Source organism: Oncorhynchus keta, unplaced genomic scaffold, assembly GCF_023373465.1.
Source record: "Oncorhynchus keta strain PuntledgeMale-10-30-2019 unplaced genomic scaffold, Oket_V2 Un_contig_8780_pilon_pilon, whole genome shotgun sequence".
Lineage (NCBI taxonomy): Eukaryota > Metazoa > Chordata > Actinopteri > Salmoniformes > Salmonidae > Oncorhynchus > Oncorhynchus keta.
The window spans coordinates 291-20,518 of NW_026290231.1; the positions used below are offsets into that span (position 1 = coordinate 291).

At 39.6% G+C, this 20,228-nt stretch overlaps 2 protein-coding genes and 1 pseudogene across 11 annotated transcripts; all 3 read left to right on the forward strand.

The window, feature by feature from the left end:
- Window positions 1-5,197: 5,197 nt before the first annotated feature.
- LOC127926981 (NACHT, LRR and PYD domains-containing protein 3-like) lies at window positions 5,198-6,569 on the forward strand (the record flags this gene model as incomplete). The annotated part of the gene is made up of 4 exons (XM_052512605.1): window positions 5,198-5,315; window positions 5,636-5,726; window positions 5,774-5,863; window positions 6,165-6,569. Coding segments are annotated over 4 exons (703 nt in total), but the record flags the coding sequence as incomplete, so codon positions are not given.
- On the forward strand, window positions 6,569-19,680 carry LOC127926974 (NLR family CARD domain-containing protein 3-like; annotated as a pseudogene).
- On the forward strand, window positions 16,680-19,680 carry LOC127926973 (uncharacterized). 10 transcript variants are annotated; one of them, XM_052512597.1, is made up of 2 exons: window positions 16,680-18,053; window positions 18,342-19,680. In XM_052512597.1, the coding sequence occupies exons 1-2, from the start codon at window positions 16,680-16,682 to the stop codon at window positions 18,813-18,815; spliced, it is 1,848 nt and encodes a 615-aa protein (XP_052368557.1). In that variant the 3' UTR covers window positions 18,816-19,680. The 10 variants fall into 10 exon arrangements, with proteins under 10 accessions (XP_052368557.1, XP_052368554.1, XP_052368555.1 ...); XM_052512594.1 differs by having other exon boundaries at window positions 16,680-17,993; window positions 18,114-19,680; XM_052512595.1 differs by having other exon boundaries at window positions 16,680-17,993; window positions 18,174-19,680.
- Window positions 19,681-20,228: the final 548 nt, after the last annotated feature.

Here is a 20,228-nt window from a genome sequence, read left to right on the forward strand (position 1 = left end):
TATTATTATTAATAATATTACTGTTTTTATATTGGTATTATTTGTATTAGTTATCTATTAATTATATCACCTGACTGTTTGGGTGTGTCTGTTAGTAAATGTTTTATTTCTAATTGACCTTCAATAATTAGTTGTCACTGTGTTAACCACAACCAACATGCTGGATCTCTGTTTAGCGGTCAGTGCTCTAAAATGAGTCTCACTGGGGAGAGAGAGAGGAGAGGGGCCCTGCCTCTAAAATGAGTCTCACTGGGGAGAGAGAGGGAGAGGGGCCCTGCCTCTAAAATGAGTCTCACTGGGGAGAGAGAGAGAAGGGGGCCCTGCCTCTAAAATGAGTCTCACTGGGGAGAGAGAGAAGGGGGCCCTGCCTCTAAAATGAGTCTCACTGGGGAGAGAGAGAAGGGGCCCTGCCTCTAAAAGGAATGTCTCTCGGGAACATGGCACCAAATCTAAGAGGTGAGAGCACCATTTTTAAAGATTTTATGAATTGTTTATATACAAAACACAATGTCCACCATCTTTTCACAGTTGTGTTTTTCATGAGAAATGAAGGCTTATGGGTAAAATATTACTGTTCTAAGACATTACATTTTAAATAGAGTTTAGTGACATTTTACTGAGAACATCACAGCAAGATTAAACTAATATTGTCACATTCTCTAGATTATCCCATTTAATTTGCGCCATAAAGCCCCACAGTGGAGGTGTCATGATACCCATAACACCTAGCGGTCAAACAGGGAAATGGTTCCAATAGTTTTATAGAGCCCCACAGTGGAGGTGTCATAATACCCATAACACCTAGCGGTCAAACAGGGAAATGGTTCCAATAGTTTTATAGAGCCCCACAGTGGAGGTGTCATAATACCCATAACACCTAGCGGTCAAACAGGAAATGGTTCCAATAGTTTTATAGAGCCCCACAGTGAAGGTGTCATAATACCCATAACACCTAGCGGTCAAACAGGGAAATGGTTCCAATAGTTTTATAGAGACCCACAGTGGAGGTGTCATAATACCCATAACACCTAGCGGTCAAACAGGGGAAATGGTTCCAATTGTTTTCCAATAGAAAACATGAGCTGGAGCACACCCAGATATTTTTTTATGTGGAGGTTCTAGCTAACGGCTAATAAACTATAAGATATAAATGATAAATTGAGTCGCACTCCATATACTGTATAAACTCCATATATAAACTCCATATATAAACTCCATACATAAACTCCATATATAAACTCCATATATAAACTCCATATATAAACTCCATATACTGTATAAACTCCATATATAAACTCCATATACTGTATAAACTCCATATACTGTATAAACTCCATATATAAACTCCATGTATAAACTCCATATACTGTATAAACTCCATATATAAACTCCATATACTGTATAAACTCCATATATAAACTCCATATACTGTATAAACTCCATATATAAACTCCATTTATACATGGAGTTTATATACTGTATAAACACCATATATAAACTCCATATACTGTATAAACTCCATATATAAACTCCATATATAAACTCCATATATAAACTCCATACATAAACTCCATATATAAACTCCATATACTGTATAAACTCCATATATAAACTCCATATATTAACTCCATATATAAACTCCATACATAAACTCCATATATAAACTCCATATATAAACTCCATATATAAACTCCATGTATAAACTCCATATACTGTATAAACTCCATATATAAACTCCATATATAAACTCCATGCATAAACTCCATATATAAACTCCATGTATAAACTCCATATACTGTATAAACTCCATATAAATAAACTCCATATATAAACTCCATATACTGTATAAACTCCATATATAAACTCCATATACTGGAGTTTATATATATATAAACTCATATATAAACTCCATATACTGTATAAACTCCATATACTGTATAAACTCCATATACTGTATAAACTCCATATATAAACTCCATATATAAACTCCATATATAAACTCCATGTATAAACTCCATATATAAACTCCATATATAAACTCCATGTATAAACTCCATATATAAACTCCATATATAAACTCCATATATAAACTCCATATATAAACTCCATATATAAACTCCATATATAAACTCCATGTATAAACTCCATGTATAAACTCCATATATAAACTCCATATATAAACTCCATATATAAACTCCATATATAAACTCCATATATAAACTCCATGTATAAACTCCATGTATAAACCATATCATATATAAACTCCATATATAAACTCCATGTATAAACTCCATATATAAACTCCATATATAAACTCCATATATAAACTCCATGTATAAACTCCATATATAAACTCCATATATAAACTCCATGTATAAACTCCATATATAAACTCCATGTATAAACTCCATGTATAAACTCCATATATAAACTCCATGTATAAACTCCATGTATAAACTCCATGTATAAACTCCATATATAAACTCCATATATAAACTCCATGTATAAACTCCATGTATAAACTCCATATATAAACTCCATGTATAAACTCCATATATAAACTCCATATATAAACTCCATATATAAACTCCATATATAAACTCCATGTATAAACTCCATATATAAACTCCATATATAAACTCCATATATAAACTCCATATATAAACTCCATGTATAAACTCCATATATAAACTCCATATATAAACTCCATGTATAAACTCCATGTATAAACTCCATATATAAACTCCATATATAAACTCCATATATAAACTCCATATATAAACTCCATATATAAACTCCATGTATAAACTCCATATATAAACTCCATATATAAACTCCATATATAAACTCCATATATAAACTCCATATATAAACTCCATGTATAAACTCCATGTATAAACTCCATATATAAACTCCATATATAAACTCCATATATAAACTCCATATATAAACTCCATATATAAACTCCATATATAAACTCCATGTATAAACTCCATATATAAACTCCATATATAAACTCCATATATAAACTCCATATATAAACTCCATGTATAAACTCCATATATAAACTCCATATATAAACTCCATATATAAACTCCATGTATAAACTCCATGTATAAACTCCATGTATAAACTCCATATATAAACTCCATATATAAACTCCATATATAAACTCCATATATAAACTCCATGTATAAAACTCCATATATAAACTCCATATATAAACTCCATATATAAACTCCATATATAAACTCCATATATAAACTCCATATATAAACTCCATATATAAACTCCATGTATAAACTCCATATATAAACTCCATGTATAAACTCCATATATAAACTCCATGTATAAACTCCATATATAAACTCCATGTATAAACTCATATATAAACTCCATATATAAACTCCATATATAAACTCCTAAACTCCATATATAAACTCCATGTATAAACTCCATATATAAACTCCATATATAAACTCCATATATAAACTCCATGTATAAACTCCATATATAAACTCCATGTATAAACTCCATATATAAACTCCATATATAAATAAACTCCATATATAAACTCCATATATAAACTCCATATATAAACTCCATATATAAACTCCATGTATAAACTCCATATATAAACTCCATATATAAACTCCATATATAAACTCCATGTATAAACTCCATATATAAACTCCATATATAAACTCCATATATAAACTCCATATATAAACTCCATATATAAACTCCATATATAAACTCCATATATAAACTCCATGTATAAACTCCATATATAAACTCCATATATAAACTCCATATATAAACTCCATATATAAACTCCATATATAAACTCCATATATAAACTCCATGTATAAACTCCATATATAAACTCCATATATAAACTCCATATATAAACTCCATATATAAACTCCATATATAAACTCCATATATAAACTCCATATATAAACTCCATATATAAACTCCATATATAAACTCCATATATAAACTCCATGTATAAACTCCATATATAAACTCCATATATAAACTCCATATATAAACTCCATATATAAACTCCATATATAAACTCCATATATAAACTCCATATATAAACTCCATATATAAACTCCATATATAAACTCCATATATAAACTCCATATATAAACTCCATATATAAACTCCATATATAAACCATATATAAACTCCATATATAAACTCCATATATAAACTCCATATATAAACTCCATATATAAACTCCATATATAAACTCATGTATAAACTCCATATAAACTCCATATATAAACTCCATATATAAACTCCATATATAAACTCCATATATAAACTCCATATATAAACTCCATATATAAACTAAACCCATATATAAACTCCCAGTAATTTATTGGGTTTTTACCAACGTTTCAGCATCACTGTGTCTTCAGGGTGATGTCATGAATACTTGAACCAGGTTATGTAGACAAACAGTGCAATTAGTGCAACTAATATCAATAGTGAGGGTCATCATGATTAAGTTAATTAGAATTAATTAGTGAAACTGTTTTAAAAAACGATAGTTTATGGCATATTGAATATATTAGTCTATTGTTATCATATGGAAACATAACTGAATATTGTACATCATATTAGCATCAACATACATTATTGTACATAGCATTAGCATCAACATACATTAGTCAACATACATTAGCATTAGCATCAACATACATTATTGTACATAGCATTAGCATCAACATACATTATTGTACATAGCATTAGCATCAACATACATTATTGTACATAGCATTAGCATCAACATACATTATTGTACATAGCATTAGCATCAACATTGTACATTATTGCATCAACATACAGCATTAGCATCAACATACATTATTGTACATCATATTAGCATCAACATACATTATTGTACATCATATTAGCATCAACATACATTATTGTACATAGCATTAGCATCAACATACATTATTGTACATCATATTAGCATCAACATACATTATTGTACATCATATTAGCATCAACATACATTATTGTACATCATATTAGCATCAACATACATTACCAAAGCTAATTTGCAAACATTTCTGTAAAGTGATATATGGCGTTTTGGTATAAAACTCTTCTCAAATTTCCATATCTGAGCTCAGAGTAGATGAGAGATGTAATGTTTGTCTCTGTTGTGTTGAAGTCCAATCAAGCAGGAGAGACCAGCCTCCCCTGTTCCCAGCTGTGTGTCCATGAAGAGTGACCGGTCTATGGAACCTCCTATAATGTTTAGAGAGGAAGACTTTTCTACTGAACAAAAGGTAAGAAGAACTCATGGGTCCTGGTCAGTGAGATAAACAACACTGTCTCTAGTCATTTCTCCTCCCATTTTCCCATTTATTGTTGTTGTTTTCATTTTGTCCACAGAAACCAACAGGAGAGATCAGAGTCAGAGATTCTCAGTGGTCAGTCTTCCCAGATTCATCAAACAGACCTGGACTCCATATTCAGTGTATGTGGTCCTGTTATGTACATTTGTTTTTGTTTACCTCAAGTAAAGTTGATCTGTCAATCATTCATTAATGTGTTGATGAGAAAGCATTTCTTCTCTTGCTTAACTTATTTACTTTATTTATTTCAGTTGCTTGAAGAGAAGATTATGACATTTGTGAAGAACGAGCTGAAGCTGTTCAAGAGGATTCTTAGTCCAGAACTCCCAGAAGACTTTGAGAGTCAGAAGCAGGATAAGGAAGTGGTGGACGCTGAAGATGAGAAGCAGGAGAGCAGTGCCAGAGAGGGGCTCTGAAGATCACACTGCACATCCTGAGGAAAATGAACCAGAAGGAGCTTGCTGACACACTGGAGAAATGTAAGATCTGTCTGACTCATGTTGAATGATGTTTTATAACATTTAAAAGCTGTAGCTAAAGTACAGCTAAAGTAGCTGTGTAACTCAATGATATTGTAGCAGCCTTAAAACAACACCTAGTGACCTCATCAAGTAGCAGCAGGGATGTGTTGTGGTGATTCATTTAGAGAGAGAGAGAGGAGAGAGACTCATATTAATAATACCATCAATAATAGCGATAATAATATAATAATAACAATAATAATAACACCAGTCTGTAATGACGTAATATTAATATCCGCTGTGTTATTTCTTCATTCAGATGAGCTCGCTGTGATTTGCCAACGTGAACTCAAATCTCATCTAAAGAAGAAGTTTCAATGTGTATTTGAGGGGATCGCTAAACAAGGAAACCCAACACTTCTCAATAAGATCTACACAGAGCTCTACATCACAGAGGGTGGAACAGGAGAGGTCAATAATGAACATGAGCTGAGACAGATTGAGACAACAACCAGGAAACAAGCAAGACCAGAGACTGCAATCAAATGTAACGACATCTTCACACCCTTAACTGGACAAGGCAAACCTATCAGAACTGTGCTGACAAAGGGAGTCGCTGGCATTGAAAAACAGTCTCTGTGCAGAAGTTCATTCTGGACTGGGCTGAAGGAAAAGCAAATCAGGATGTCCAATTTGTATTTTCATTCCCTTTTCGGGAGCTGAATTTGATGAAAGAGGACAAACACACTTTAATTGAACTTCTTAATCACTTCTCAATGGAAACCAAAGTTTCAAGAATCTCCAACTACAACAAGTACAATGTTCTGTTCATCTTTGATGGTCTGGATGAGTGCCGACTGCCCCTAGACTTCCAGAACAACAAGATCTGTTGGGACGTCACAGAGTCAACCTCAGTGGATGTTCTGCTGACAAATCTCATCAAGGGAAATCTGCTCCCCTCTGCTCTCCTCTGGATAACTACCCGACCTGCAGCAGCCAATAAGATCCCTTCAGGGTGTGTTGACCAGGTGACAGAGGTACGAGGGTTCAATGACCCACAGAAGGAGGAGTACTTCAGGAAGAGATTCAGTGATGAGGACCTGGCCAGCAGAATCATCTCACACATAAAGACATCAAGGAGCCTCCACATCATGTGCCACATTCCAGTCTTCTGTTGGATTTCTGCAACAGTCCTTGAACACATGCTGAAACATAAGAGAGTAGAGATGCCCAAGACTCTGACTGAGATGTACACACCTTGTGGTGTTTCATACCAAACAGAAGAATGAAAAGTATCTTGGGAAAGAAGAGACAGGTCCACACTGGAATAAAGAGAGCATTCTGTCACTGGGAAAACTGGCTTTTCAACAGCTTGTGAAAGGCAGTCAGATTTTCTATGAAAAAGACCTGAAAGAAGCTGGCATTGATGTCAATGAAGCCTCAGTGTACTCAGGATTGTGCACACAGCTCTTTAAAGAGGAATGTGTGCTGTACCAGGACAAGGTGTACTGCTTTGTTCATCTGAGCATTCAGGAGTTTCTGGCTGCTGTATATGTGTTCCTCTCATTCATCAACAACAATTCGAATCTAATGGCCAAAGCTCAATCAACGTCCAGGAATCTTTCTGTGAGGAAAAGACACAAGCCTGAATTTACAGTCTTCAAGAGTGCTGTGGATAAAGCCTTACAAAGTGAGACGGGAAACCTGGACCTTTTCCTCCGCTTCCTTCTGGGCCTCTCACTGGAGTCCAATCAGAAGCACTTACGAGGTCTACTGACAAAGACAAGAAGCAGCTCACAGAGCCATGAAGAAACAGTCAAGTACATCAAGGAGAAGATCAGGGAGAATCCTCTCCAGAGAGGAGCATCAATCTGTTCCACTGTCTGAATGAACTGAATGACCATTCTCTAGTGGAGGAGATCCAAAGCTACCTGAGATCAGGAAGTCTCTCAGAAGCCAAACTGTCACCTGCACAGTGGTCAGCTCTGGTCTTTGTGTTGCTGACTTCAGAAAAGGAGCTGGATGTGTTTGACCTGAAGAAATACTCCAGATCAGAGGAAGGTCTTCTGAGGCTGCTGCCAGTGGTCAAAGCCTCCAGAGCTGTTCTGTGAGTAAATAAAATGACATATAAGAACTAATCATGAGGAAGAAATATTCAGTTGATCAAAACTATTTATTATTGAATAATTTGTTATGCCAATTAATTGATTTTCACATTACATAACTAATCATCAGGAAGAAATATTCCGTTGAGAAAAAAATATTTATTATTGAATAACTTTTTATGCCAATTAATTGATTTTCACATTACATAACATTATGATCGTACAATTCTAGGAGACGGAACATGAATATATCCTGTTTGAGAGAATAAACCAAATGCATCTGAAATTGTCCTTCTACACTACTGGTGTTAAATGAACAGTGTGTTTGTGAAGTCATGATGATCTCTTTGCAGGCTGTCAGACTGTGGAGTCACAGAGGAAGGCTGTGCTTCTCTGGTCTCAGCTCTGAGGTCAAACCCCTCACACCTGAGAGAGCTGGATCTGAGTAACAATGACCTGAAGGATTCAGGAGTGAAGCTGCTCTCTGCTGGACTGGGGAATCCCCACTGTAAACTGGAGACTCTGAGGTCAGTATTCCTGTAGTTGGTCAACAAGTGATAACTGTTCACCAGACCCACATGTGTTTTTATCAGAGCCCATATGTGTTTGGACAGTGAAGCTTACAGTTTTAAATTTGGTGCTGTGCTCCAGCATTTTGGATTTGAGATAGAACGTTTCAAATTAGGAGACAGTACAGAGTGTCACCTTTTATTTGAGGTTAATGGTGAGAGGTTAGTATGTTTTGTTGTAGCCTCTAACTCCCTCACTCATTATTATTCATGATTAATTCATGATCTTTCTCAATGATGACGTCACAGGCTTGATGTAGTCATTGTGTTCATAGAATATGGGACCAAATACTAAACTTTTGACTACTTTAATACACTATAAGTGAGTTGGTCAGAATATTTATCACTTCTTCGAATGGGGGACTAGATACATAAAGTGCTTTTATTTCTCTAAATGGTGAAACAGATATGTAAGCCTTGGTTTCATGCATGTCAACATCAGAAGCCTCCTCCCTAAATTTGTTTTACTTACTGCTTTAGCACACTCTGCTAACCCTGATGTCCTTGCCGTGTCTGAATCCTGGCTCAGGAAGGCCACCAAAATTCTGAGATTTCCATACCCAACTATAACATTTTACGTCAAGATATAACTGCCAAAGGGGAGGAGTTGCAGTCTACTGCAAAGATAGCCTGCAAAGTAATGTCATACTTTCCAGGTCCATACCCAAACAGTTCGAACTACTAATTTTGAAAATTACTCTCTCCAGAAATAAGTCTCTCACTGTTGCCGCCTGCTACCGACCCCCCTCAGCTCCCAGCTGTGCCCTGGACACCATTTGTGAATTGATCGCCCCCCATCTAGCTTCAGAGTTTGTTCTGTTAAGTGACCTAAACTGGGATATGCTTAACACCCCGGCAGTCCTACAATCTAAGCTTGATGCCCTCAATCTCAAACAAATCATCAAGGAACCCACCAGGAACAACCCTAAATCTGTAAACAAGGGCACCCTCATAGACGTCATCCTGACCAACTGGCCCTCCAAATACACCTCCGCTGTCTTCAACCAGGATCTCAGCGATCACTGCCTCATTGCCTGTATCCACTACGGAGCCGCAGTCAAACGACCACCCCTCATCACTGTCAAACGCTCCCTAAAACACTTCTGTGAGCAGGCCTTTCTAATCGACCTGGCCCAGGTATCCTGGAAGAACATTGACCTCATCCCGTCAGTTGAGGATGCCTGGTCATTCTTTAAAAGTAACTTCCTCACCATTTTAGATAAGCATGCTCCGTTCAAAAATGCAGAACTAAGAACAGACATAGCCCTTGGTTCACTCCAGACCTGACTGCCCTCGACCAGCACAAAAACATCCTGTGGCGGACTGCAATAGCATCGAATAGTCCCTGCGATATGCAACTGTTCAGGGAAGTCAGGAACCAATACACGCAGTCAGTCAGGAAAGCTAAGGCCAGCTTCTTCAGGCAGAAGTTTGCATCCTGTAGCTCCAACTCCAAAAAGTTCTGGGACACTGTGAAGTCCATGGAGAACAAGAGCACCTCCTCCCAGCTGCCCACTGCACTGAGGCTAGGTAACACGGTCACTACAGATAAATCCATGATTATCGAAAACTTCAACAAGCGTTTCTCAACGGCTGGCCATGCATTCTGCCTGGCTACTCCAATCTCGGCCAACAGCTCCGCCCCCCCGCAGCTACTCGCCCAAGCCTCTCCAGGTTCTCCTTTACCCAAATCCAGATAGCAGATGTTCTGAAAGAGCTGCAAAACCTGGACCCTTTATTTCTGAAACTATCCGCCAGCATTGTCGCAACCCCTATTACCAGCCTGTTCAACCTCTCTTTCATATCGTCTGAGATCCCCAAGGCTTGGAAAGCTGCCGCAGTCATCCCCCTATTCAAAGGGGAGACACCCTGGACCCAAACTGTTACAGACCTATATCGATCCTGCCCTGCCTATCTAAGGTCTTCGAAAGCCAAGTCAACAAACAGGTCACTGACCATCTCGAATCCCACCGTACCTTCTCCGCTGTGCAATCTGGTTTCCGAGCCGGTCACGGGTGCACCTCAGCCACGTTCAAGGTACTAAACGATATCATAACCGCCATCGATAAAAGACAGTACTGTGCAGCCGTCTTCATCGACCTTGCCAAGGCTTTCGACTCTGTCAATCACCATATTCTTATCGGCAGACTCAGTAGCCTCGGTTTTCGGATGACTGCCTTGCCTGGTTCGCCAATTACTTTGCAGACAGAGTTCAGTGTGTCAAATCGGAGGGCATGCTGTCCGGTCCTCTGGCTGTCTCTATGGCGGTGCCACAGGGTTCAATCCTCGGGCCGACTCTTTTCTCTGTATATATCAATGATGTTGCACTTGCTGCGGGGACTCCCTGATCCACCTCTACGCAGACGACACCATTCTATATACTTCCGGCCCGTCCTTGGACACTGTGCTATCTAACCTCAAACGAGCTTCAATGCCATACAACACTCTTTCCGTGGCCTCCAACTGCTCTTAAACGCTAGTAAAACCAAATGCATGTTTTTCAACCGTTTGCTGCCTTCACCCGCACGCCTGACCAGCATCACCACCCTGGATCGTTCCGACCTTGAATATGTGGACATCTATAAGTACCTAGGTGTCTGGCTAGACTGTAAACTCTCCTTCCAGACTCATATCAAACATCTCCAATCGAAAATCAAATCAAGAGTCGGCTTTCTATTCCGCAACAAAGCCTCCTTCACTCACGCCGCCAAACTTACCCTAGTAAAACTGACTATCCTACTGATCCTCGACTTCGGCGATGTCATCTACAAAATTGCTTCCAACACTCTACTCAGCAAACTGGATGCAGTTTATCACAGTGTCATCCGTTTGTCACTAAAGCACCTTATACCACTCACCACTGCGACCTTATTCACCACTGCATGCTCTAGTCGGCTGGCCCTCGCTACATATTCGTCGCCAGACCCACTGGCTCCAGGTCATCTACAAGTCCATGCTAGGTAAAGCTCTGCCTTATCTCAGTTCACTGGTCACGATGGCAACACCCATCCGTAGCACGCGCTCCAGCAGGTGCATCTCACTGATCATCCCTAAAGCCAACACCTCATTTGGCCGCCTTTCGTTCCAGTTCTCTGCTGCCTGTGACTGGAACGAATTGCAAAAATCGCTGAAGTTGGAGACTTTTATCTCCCTCACCAACTTCAAACATCTGCTATCTAAGCAGCTAACTGATCGCTGCAGCTGTACATAGTCTATCGGTAAATAGCCCACCCATTTTTACCTACCTCATCCCCATACTGTTTTTATTTATTTACTTTTCTGCTCTTTTGCACACCAATATCTCTACCTGTACATGACCATCTGATCATTTATCACTCCAGTGTTAATCTGCAATATTGTAAGTTTTCGCCTACCTCCTCATGCCTTTTGCACACAATGTATATAGACTCCCTTTTTTTTCTACTGTGTTATTGACTTGTTTATTGTTTACTCCATGTGTAACTCTGTTGTCTGTTCACACTGCTATGCTTTATCTTGGCCAGGTCGCAGTTGCAAATGAGAACTTGTTCTCAACTAGCCTAACTGGTTAAATAAAGGTGAAATAAAATAAAACAATTACAAAATTAAAATACCCTCAAATAAAAGGTGACATTATATACTGTCACCTCATATGAAACATTTGATCTCAAATCCAAAATGTTGGAGTACAGAGAAACATTTAAAATGTTAGCTTCACTGTCAAAATAGATATGGTGTGGACTGTATACTCAATACAATCTAAATCTGATTCCTCACTGTCTGTCTTTTGACTGATACTGCTTTTTAAACTGGTCTGGTCAGTCTACTCACATATTCATACTATATATTTCTTTCTCTACAAGCAATACTTTGATCATTTATAATAATGACACGTTCATTTATTAATAGATATGGCAGCTTTCAGGACACTGATGTATCTGAATATGTTGAACAAATATATACTGCCACTATTTTCACCACCAAAGAATATCAGTGTGATTTTAATATGATTTGACTCTTTGCAGGCTGTCAGGCTGTCTAGTCACAGAAGAAGGCTGTGCTTCTCTGGTCTCAGCTCTGAGGTCAAACCCCTCACACCTGAGAGAGCTGACCTGAGCTACAATCACCCAGGAGACTCAGGAGTCAGACTGCTCTCTGCTGGACTGAGGATCCACACTACAGACTGGAGAAACTCAAGTATGTAGAGGGTTTATGTCAATGTTCATATCAGACATGTTGGACTTATCAGGCTGGTTAAGGCAAACAGTCTGACCACCTCTTGGACAAAGTTACATGCTGACTGGGTGTGAGTGTGTGTCCTGTGTCACACACACACACACACACACACACACACACACACACACACACACACACACACACACACACACACACACACACACACACACACACACTGGACATATACACGCACACATGCACACACACTGGACACACACACACACGCGCACTGGACACACACACATACTGGACACAAACACACACACTGGACACACACAAACACTGGACACACTCACACACACACACACACTGGACACACACACTCGACACACACACACATACTGGACACACACAGACAAACATTGACCGTGTGTCACGCTTGACCGTGTGTGTGCGTGCATGCGTGCGTGCGTGCGTGCGTGCGTGCGTGTGTGTGTGTGTGCGCGTGCGTGCGTGTGTGTGAGTTCATGTGTATTCCTCAATGACTGTCTGTTCTTCTGCTTACCGCTACAGTGTGGAACATGGTGGAGAGAACAGAATGAAATCTGGACTTAGAAAATGTGAGTGTTGACTGCTGTGAAGAATATGACTAAGAATAAGTCTTAATTCAAGTTAAGTCAAAGTCAAAGACCACCATCATTACTTACTTGGTCATATTAAATATCAGCTGTAGTTCTACAGAAGCAGAAATCAGGGGCACCAAAGTTTACAAAGAGAAGCTTTGACAATGTGTGTTTGTGTGTGTGTTAAATACGAAATGTGTGTTTGTGTGTGGTGTGTGTGTGTGGCGTGTTCGTGTTACATTAGAAATGTGTGTTTGTATTTATGCAGGTGTGTGTGTGTGTGTGTAATTAATGTGAATAAGTGTGTTTTATATTACCATACAGTATAACATATGATCATTCAACAAGTCTCAAGTTACCTTAACTTCTCCTTTTGATACCTAGAAACATCTACATTAAATGAATTAGTGAAAAGTGAGTTAACATTCTAATGTGAATGATGATGATTTCTAATATTGTGTCTGGTTTCATCCATCAGATGTCTGTGATCTCACACTGGACCTAAACACAGTAAACAGACGCCTCTCTCTGTCTGAGGAGAACAGAAAGGTGACATGTAGGACAGAGGAGCAGCTGTATCCTGATCACCCAGAGAGATTTGATGGCTGTGGACAGGTGCTGTGTAGAGAGGGTCTGACTGGGCGCTGTTACTGGGAGGTAGAGTGGAGTGGAAGAGGGGCTGATATAGGAGTGACATATAAAGGAATCAGCAGGAGAGGAGGGGTTAAGGAATGTTGGCTTGGATACAATGACAAGTCCTGAGTCTGTACTGCTGTGACAACCGTTACATTGCCTGTCACAATAATAATCCCACTACCATAGACGTCCCCTCCTCCAGCTCCCACAGAGTAGGAGTGTATCTGGACTGGCCAGCCGGCACTCTGTCCTTCTACAGAGTCTCCTCTTACACACTGACCCACCTGATCACATTCACCTCCACATTCACTGAGCCCCTCTATCCAGGGTTTAGGGTTTATGATGATTCCTTTGGGATTTGGGACTCCTCAGTGTCCCTGTGCCAGTGATACACACACACTGACGCACTCACACTCACACACAGACACACACACACTGGACGGACACACATACACACACACACACACACACTGGACACACAGACACACACAAACACACTTTGGATACAAACACACACACACACACACACAGGACACGCACACACACACACACACACACACAAACATTGGACACATGCACAAACAAACTCACATTAGACACACACATTGGACACACACACATATTGGGGACACACACACATTAGACACACGCTCTAGTGCACACACATGCACACACACACACACTGGACACACACAGACACACACACTGACACTCACACACACACATAGTGGACACTCAGACTGGACACACACACACACACACACATATTGGTGTTTTCAAAAACATATGCCATTCAGGGCACCAGTCTAGGGCCAGTGGTTGCTTATCAGTTTCTGGACCACAGGTTCTAGAACAGCTTCTATCCCAGTTCTATCTGCCTGTTAAATCAGTTTCTGGACCACAGGTTCTAGAACAGCTTCTATCCCAGTTCTATCTGCCTGTTAAATCAGTTTCTGGACCACAGGTTCTAGAACTGCTTCTATCCCAGTTCTATCTGCCTGTTAAATCAGTTTCTGGACCACAGGTTCTAGAACAGCTTCTATCCCAGTTCTATCTGCCTGTTTAATCAGTTTCTGGACCACAGGTTCTAGAACTGCTTCTATCCCAGTTCTATCTGCCTGTTAAATCAGTTTCTGGACCACAGGTTCTAGAACTGCTTCTATCCCAGTTCTATCTGCCTGTTAAATCAGTTTCTGGACCACAGGTTCTAGAACTGCTTCTATCCCAGTTCTATCTGCCTGTTTAATCAGTTTCTGGACCACAGGTTCTAAAACAGCTTCTATCCCAGTTCTATCTGCCTGTTAAATCAGTTTCTGGACCACAGGTTCTAGAACAGCATCTATCCCAGTTCTATCTGCCTGTTAAATCCGTTTCTGGACCACAGGTTCTAAAACAGCTTCTATCCCAGTTCTATCTGCCTGTTAAATCAGTTTCTGGACCACAGGTTCTAGAACAGCATCTATCCCAGTTCTATCTGCCTGTTAAATCAGTTTCTGGACCACAGGTTCTAGAACATCTTCTATCCCAGTTCTATCTGCCTGTTAAATCAGTTTCTGGACCACAGGTTCTATCCCAGCTCTATATGCCTGTTAAATCAGTTTCTGGACCACAGGTTCTAGAACAGCTTCTATCCCAGTTCTATCTGCCTGTTAAATCCGTTTCTGGTCCACAGGTTCTAAAACAGCTTCTATCCCAGTTCTATCTGCCTGTTAAATCAGTTTCTGGACCACAGATTCTATCCCAGCTCTATATGCCTGTTAAATCAGTTTCTGGACCACAGGTTCTAGAACAGCTTCTATCCCAGTTCTATCTGCCTGTTAAATCAGTTTCTGGATCACAGGTTCTAGAACAGCTTCTATCCCAGTTCTATCTGCCTGTTAAATCAGTTTCTGGACCACAGGTTCTAGAACAGCTTCTATCCCAGTTCTATCTGACTGTTTAATCAGTTTCTGGACCACAGGTTCTAAAACAGCTTCTATCCCAGTTCTATCTGCCTGTTAAATCAGTTTCTGGACCACAGGTTCTAGAACAGCATCTATCCCAGTTCTATCTGCCTGTTAAATCCGTTTCTGGACCACAGGTTCTAGAACACCATCTATCCCAGTTCTATCTGCCTGTTAAATCTGTTTCTGGACCACAGGTTCTAAAACAGCTTCTATCCCAGTTATATCTGCCTGTTAAATCAGTTTCTGGACCACAGGTTCTCGAACAGCTTCTATCCCAGTTCTATCTGCCTGTTAAATCAGTTTCTGGTCCACAGGTTCTAAAACAGCTTCTATCCCAGTTCTATCTGCCTGTTAAATCCGTTTCTGGTCCACAGGTTCTAAAACAGCTTCTATCCCAGTTCTATCTGCCTGTTAAATCAGTTTCTGGACCACAGATTCTATCCCAGTTCTATCTGCCTGTTAAATCCGTTTCTGGACCACAGGTTCTAAAACAGCTTCTATCCCAGTTATATCTGCCTGTTAAATCCGTTTCTGGACCACAGGTTCTAAAACAGCTTCTATCCCAGTTATATCTGCCTGTTAAATCAGTTTCTGGACCACAGGTTCTCGAACAGCATCTATCCCAGTTCTATCTGCCTGTTAAATCAGTTTCTGGACCACAGGTTCTCGAACAGCTTCTATCCCAGTTCTATCTGCCTGTTAAATCAGTTTCTGGATCACAGGTTCTAGAACAGCTTCTATCCCAGTTCTATCTGCCTGTTAAATCAGTTTCTGGACCACAGATTCTATCCCAGCTATATATGCCTGTTAAATCAGTTTCTGGACCACAGGTTCTCGAACAGCTTCTATCCCAGTTCTATCTGCCTGTTAAATCCGTTTCTGGACCACAGGTTCTAAAACAGCTTCTATCCCAGTTATATCTGCCTGTTAAATCAGTTTCTGGACCACAGGTTCTCGAACAGCTTCTATCCCAGTTCTATCTGCCTGTTAAATCAGTTTCTGGATCACAGGTTCTAGAACAGCTTCTATCCCAGTTCTATCTGCCTGTTAAATCAGTTTCTGGACCACAGGTTCTCGAACAGCTTCTATCCCAGTTCTATCTGCCTGTTAAATCCGTTTCTGGTCCACAGGTTCTAAAACAGTTTCTATCCCAGTTATATCTGCCTGTTAAATCAGTTTCTGGACCACAGATTCTATCCCAGCTATATATGCCTGTTAAATCAGTTTCTGGACCACAGGTTCTCGAACAGCTTCTATCCCAGTTCTATCTGCCTGTTAAATCCGTTTCTGGTCCACAGGTTCTAAAACAGTTTCTATCCCAGTTATATCTGCCTGTTAAATCAGTTTCTGGATCACAGGCTCTAGAACAGCTTCTATCCCAGTTCTATCTGCCTGTTAAATCAGTTTCTGGACCACAGATTCTATCCCAGCTCTATATGCCTGTTAAATCAGTTTCTGGACCACAGGTTCTAGAACAGCTTCTATCCCAGTTCTATATGCCTGTTAAATCAGTTTCTGGATCACAGGTTCTAGAACAGCTTCTGTCCCAGTTCTATCTGCCTGTTAAATCAGTTTCTGTACCACAGGTTCTAGAACAGCTTCTGTCCCAGTTCTATCTGTCTGTTGAATCAGTTTCTGGACCACGGGTTCTAGAACAGCTTCTATCCCAGTTGTATCTGCCTGTTAAATTAGTTTCTGGATCACAGGTTCTAGAACAGCTTCTGTCCCAGTTCTATCTGTCTGTTGAATCAGTTTCTGGACCACAGGTTCTAGAACAGCTTCTATCCCAGTTCTATCTGCCTGTTAAATCAGTTTCTGGACCACAGATTCTATCCCAGCTCTATATGCCTGTTAAATCAGTTTCTGGACCACAGGTTCTAGAACAGCTTCTATCCCGGTTCTATATGCCTGTTAAATCAGTTTCTGGATCACAGGTTCTAGAACAGCTTCTGTCCCAGTTCTATCTGCCTGTTAAATCAGTTTCTGTACCACAGGTTCTAGAACAGCTTCTGTCCCAGTTCTATCTGTCTGTTGAATCAGTTTCTGGACCACGGGTTCTAGAACAGCTTCTATCCCAGTTGTATCTGCCTGTTAAATTAGTTTCTGGATCACAGGTTCTAGAACAGCTTCTGTCCCAGTTCTATCTGTCTGTTGAATCAGTTTCTGGACCACAGGTTCTAGAACAGCTTCTATCCCAGTTCTATCTGCCTGTTAAATCCGTTTCTGGATCACAGGTTCTAGAACAGCTTCTGTCCCAGTTCTATCTGCCTGTTAAATCAGTTTCTGTACCACAGGTTCTAGAACAGCTTCTGTCCCAGTTCTATCTGTCTGTTGAATCAGTTTCTGGACCACAGGTTCTAGAACAGCTTCTATCCCAGTTCTATCTGCCTGTTAAATCAGTTTCTGGACCACAGATTCTATCCCAGCTCTATATGCCTGTTAAATCAGTTTCTGGACCACAGGTTCTAGAACAGCTTCTATCCCAGTTCTATATGCCTGTTAAATCAGTTTCTGGATCACAGGTTCTAGAACAGCTTCTGTCCCAGTTCTATCTGCCTGTTAAATCAGTTTCTGTACCACAGGTTCTAGAACAGCTTCTGTCCCAGTTCTATCTGTCTGTTGAATCAGTTTCTGGACCACGGGTTCTAGAACAGCTTCTATCCCAGTTGTATCTGCCTGTTAAATTAGTTTCTGGATCACAGGTTCTAGAACAGCTTCTGTCCCAGTTCTATCTGTCTGTTGAATCAGTTTCTGGACCACAGGTTCTAGAACAGCTTCTATCCCAGTTCTATCTGCCTGTTAAATTAGTTTCTGGATCACAGGTTCTAGAACAGCTTCTGTCCCAGTTCTATCTGTCTGTTGAATCAGTTTCTGGACCACAGGTTCTAGAACAGCTTCTATCCCAGTTCTATCTGTCTGTTAAATCATCAACCTAAACTGTTTCCATCAGACTATTAGAACATGACTGAACCTTTTGGTTCCTTTTCTGATCTTTTACCACTTTGCATTTTTATGATATATTTTACTGTTTGTGTTTGTACCACAGGAGGTTGGTGGGACCTTAATTGGGGAGGACAGGCTTGTAATGGCTGGAGGGGAATAAGTAGAATGGTATCAAACACGTGGTTTCCATGTGTTCCATTTCATTCACTCTGTTCCAGACATTATTATGAGCCGTCCTCCCCTCACCAGCCTCCACTGGTATGTACTGTCCTATATGTGAGAGAGATCCAACAAGGAATTACAATGTATGTATTACTTTTAATACCTGCAAATGGCAAATAAACTACTAGAACTCCTTATGAATGTCTGCAGCCGACTAGACTGTTGGCGTCTGACAAGAGATGAAAATATTACAGGAATATTCTGCAAATGTTGATGAAGACGTCACTCAATCCCCCCAAAACAACATGCAGTCTTTCCACAAGACTCCCATGAAGTTATAGTGTGACGTTATGAGTTGACGTTAAAGTAACATTCTCAGAACATACTGCACTTGTTTTATACTGTTTTAGATGGATCCTCTGTTTATCATCTTGTTTTATACTGTTTTAGATGGATCCTCTGTTTATCATCTTGTTTTATACTGTTTTAGATGGATCCTCTGTTTATCATCTTGTTTTAGATGGATCCTCTGTTTATCATCTTGTTTTATACTGTTTTAGATGGATCCTCTGTTTATCATCTTGTTTTATACTGTTTTAGATGGATCCTCTGTTTATCATCTTGTTTTCTACTGTTTTAGATGGATCCTCTGTTTATCATATTGACCCAAAATAAAATGTAACATTTGACATTGTATTTTCTGTATCTTACTATATTGAAACCCCCAAAATAAAAACAGTGTTATTGAACATCTCCCCTACAGCTGTAAACAGAGACTCTAGTATCTCAGAGAGAGGCTTTATCCTCTAAACACTCCATCAAACAGTGTTATTGAACATCTCCCCTACAGCTGTAAACAGAGACTCTAGTATCTCAGAGAGAGGCTTTATCCTCTAAACACTCCATCAAACAGTGTTATTAAACATCTCCCCTACATCTGTAAACAGAGACTCTAATATCTCAGAGAGGCTTTATCCTCTCACACTCCATCAAACAGTGAAACATTGTTTCTCTTGTATTACATAAAGGACATCCATCTCCAACATCTGAGTTAATGACAGAAACAAAAGCATTAACTGCAATGATGCCATGTATCACCCCCCATTACATATCACCCCTTTAGTAACAGTGGCTTGTACAGTGTTCTCCATGCTGGCTTTACCTTGTCATCAACACCCCCCATTACATATCACCAGTCCCCTTTAGTAACAGTGGCTTTACCTTGTCATATTGGGTCTAATCCT

Coding starts and splice junctions, on each gene's coding strand:
- LOC127926973 (XM_052512594.1), top strand. CDS start 16,680: ATGCCTGTTAAATCAGTTTCTGGACCACAGGTTCTCGAACAGCTTCTA. Junction 17,994..18,113: donor AATTAGTTTCTGGATCACAG/GTTCTAGAACAG, acceptor TCTGGATCACAG/GTTCTAGAACAGCTTCTGTC.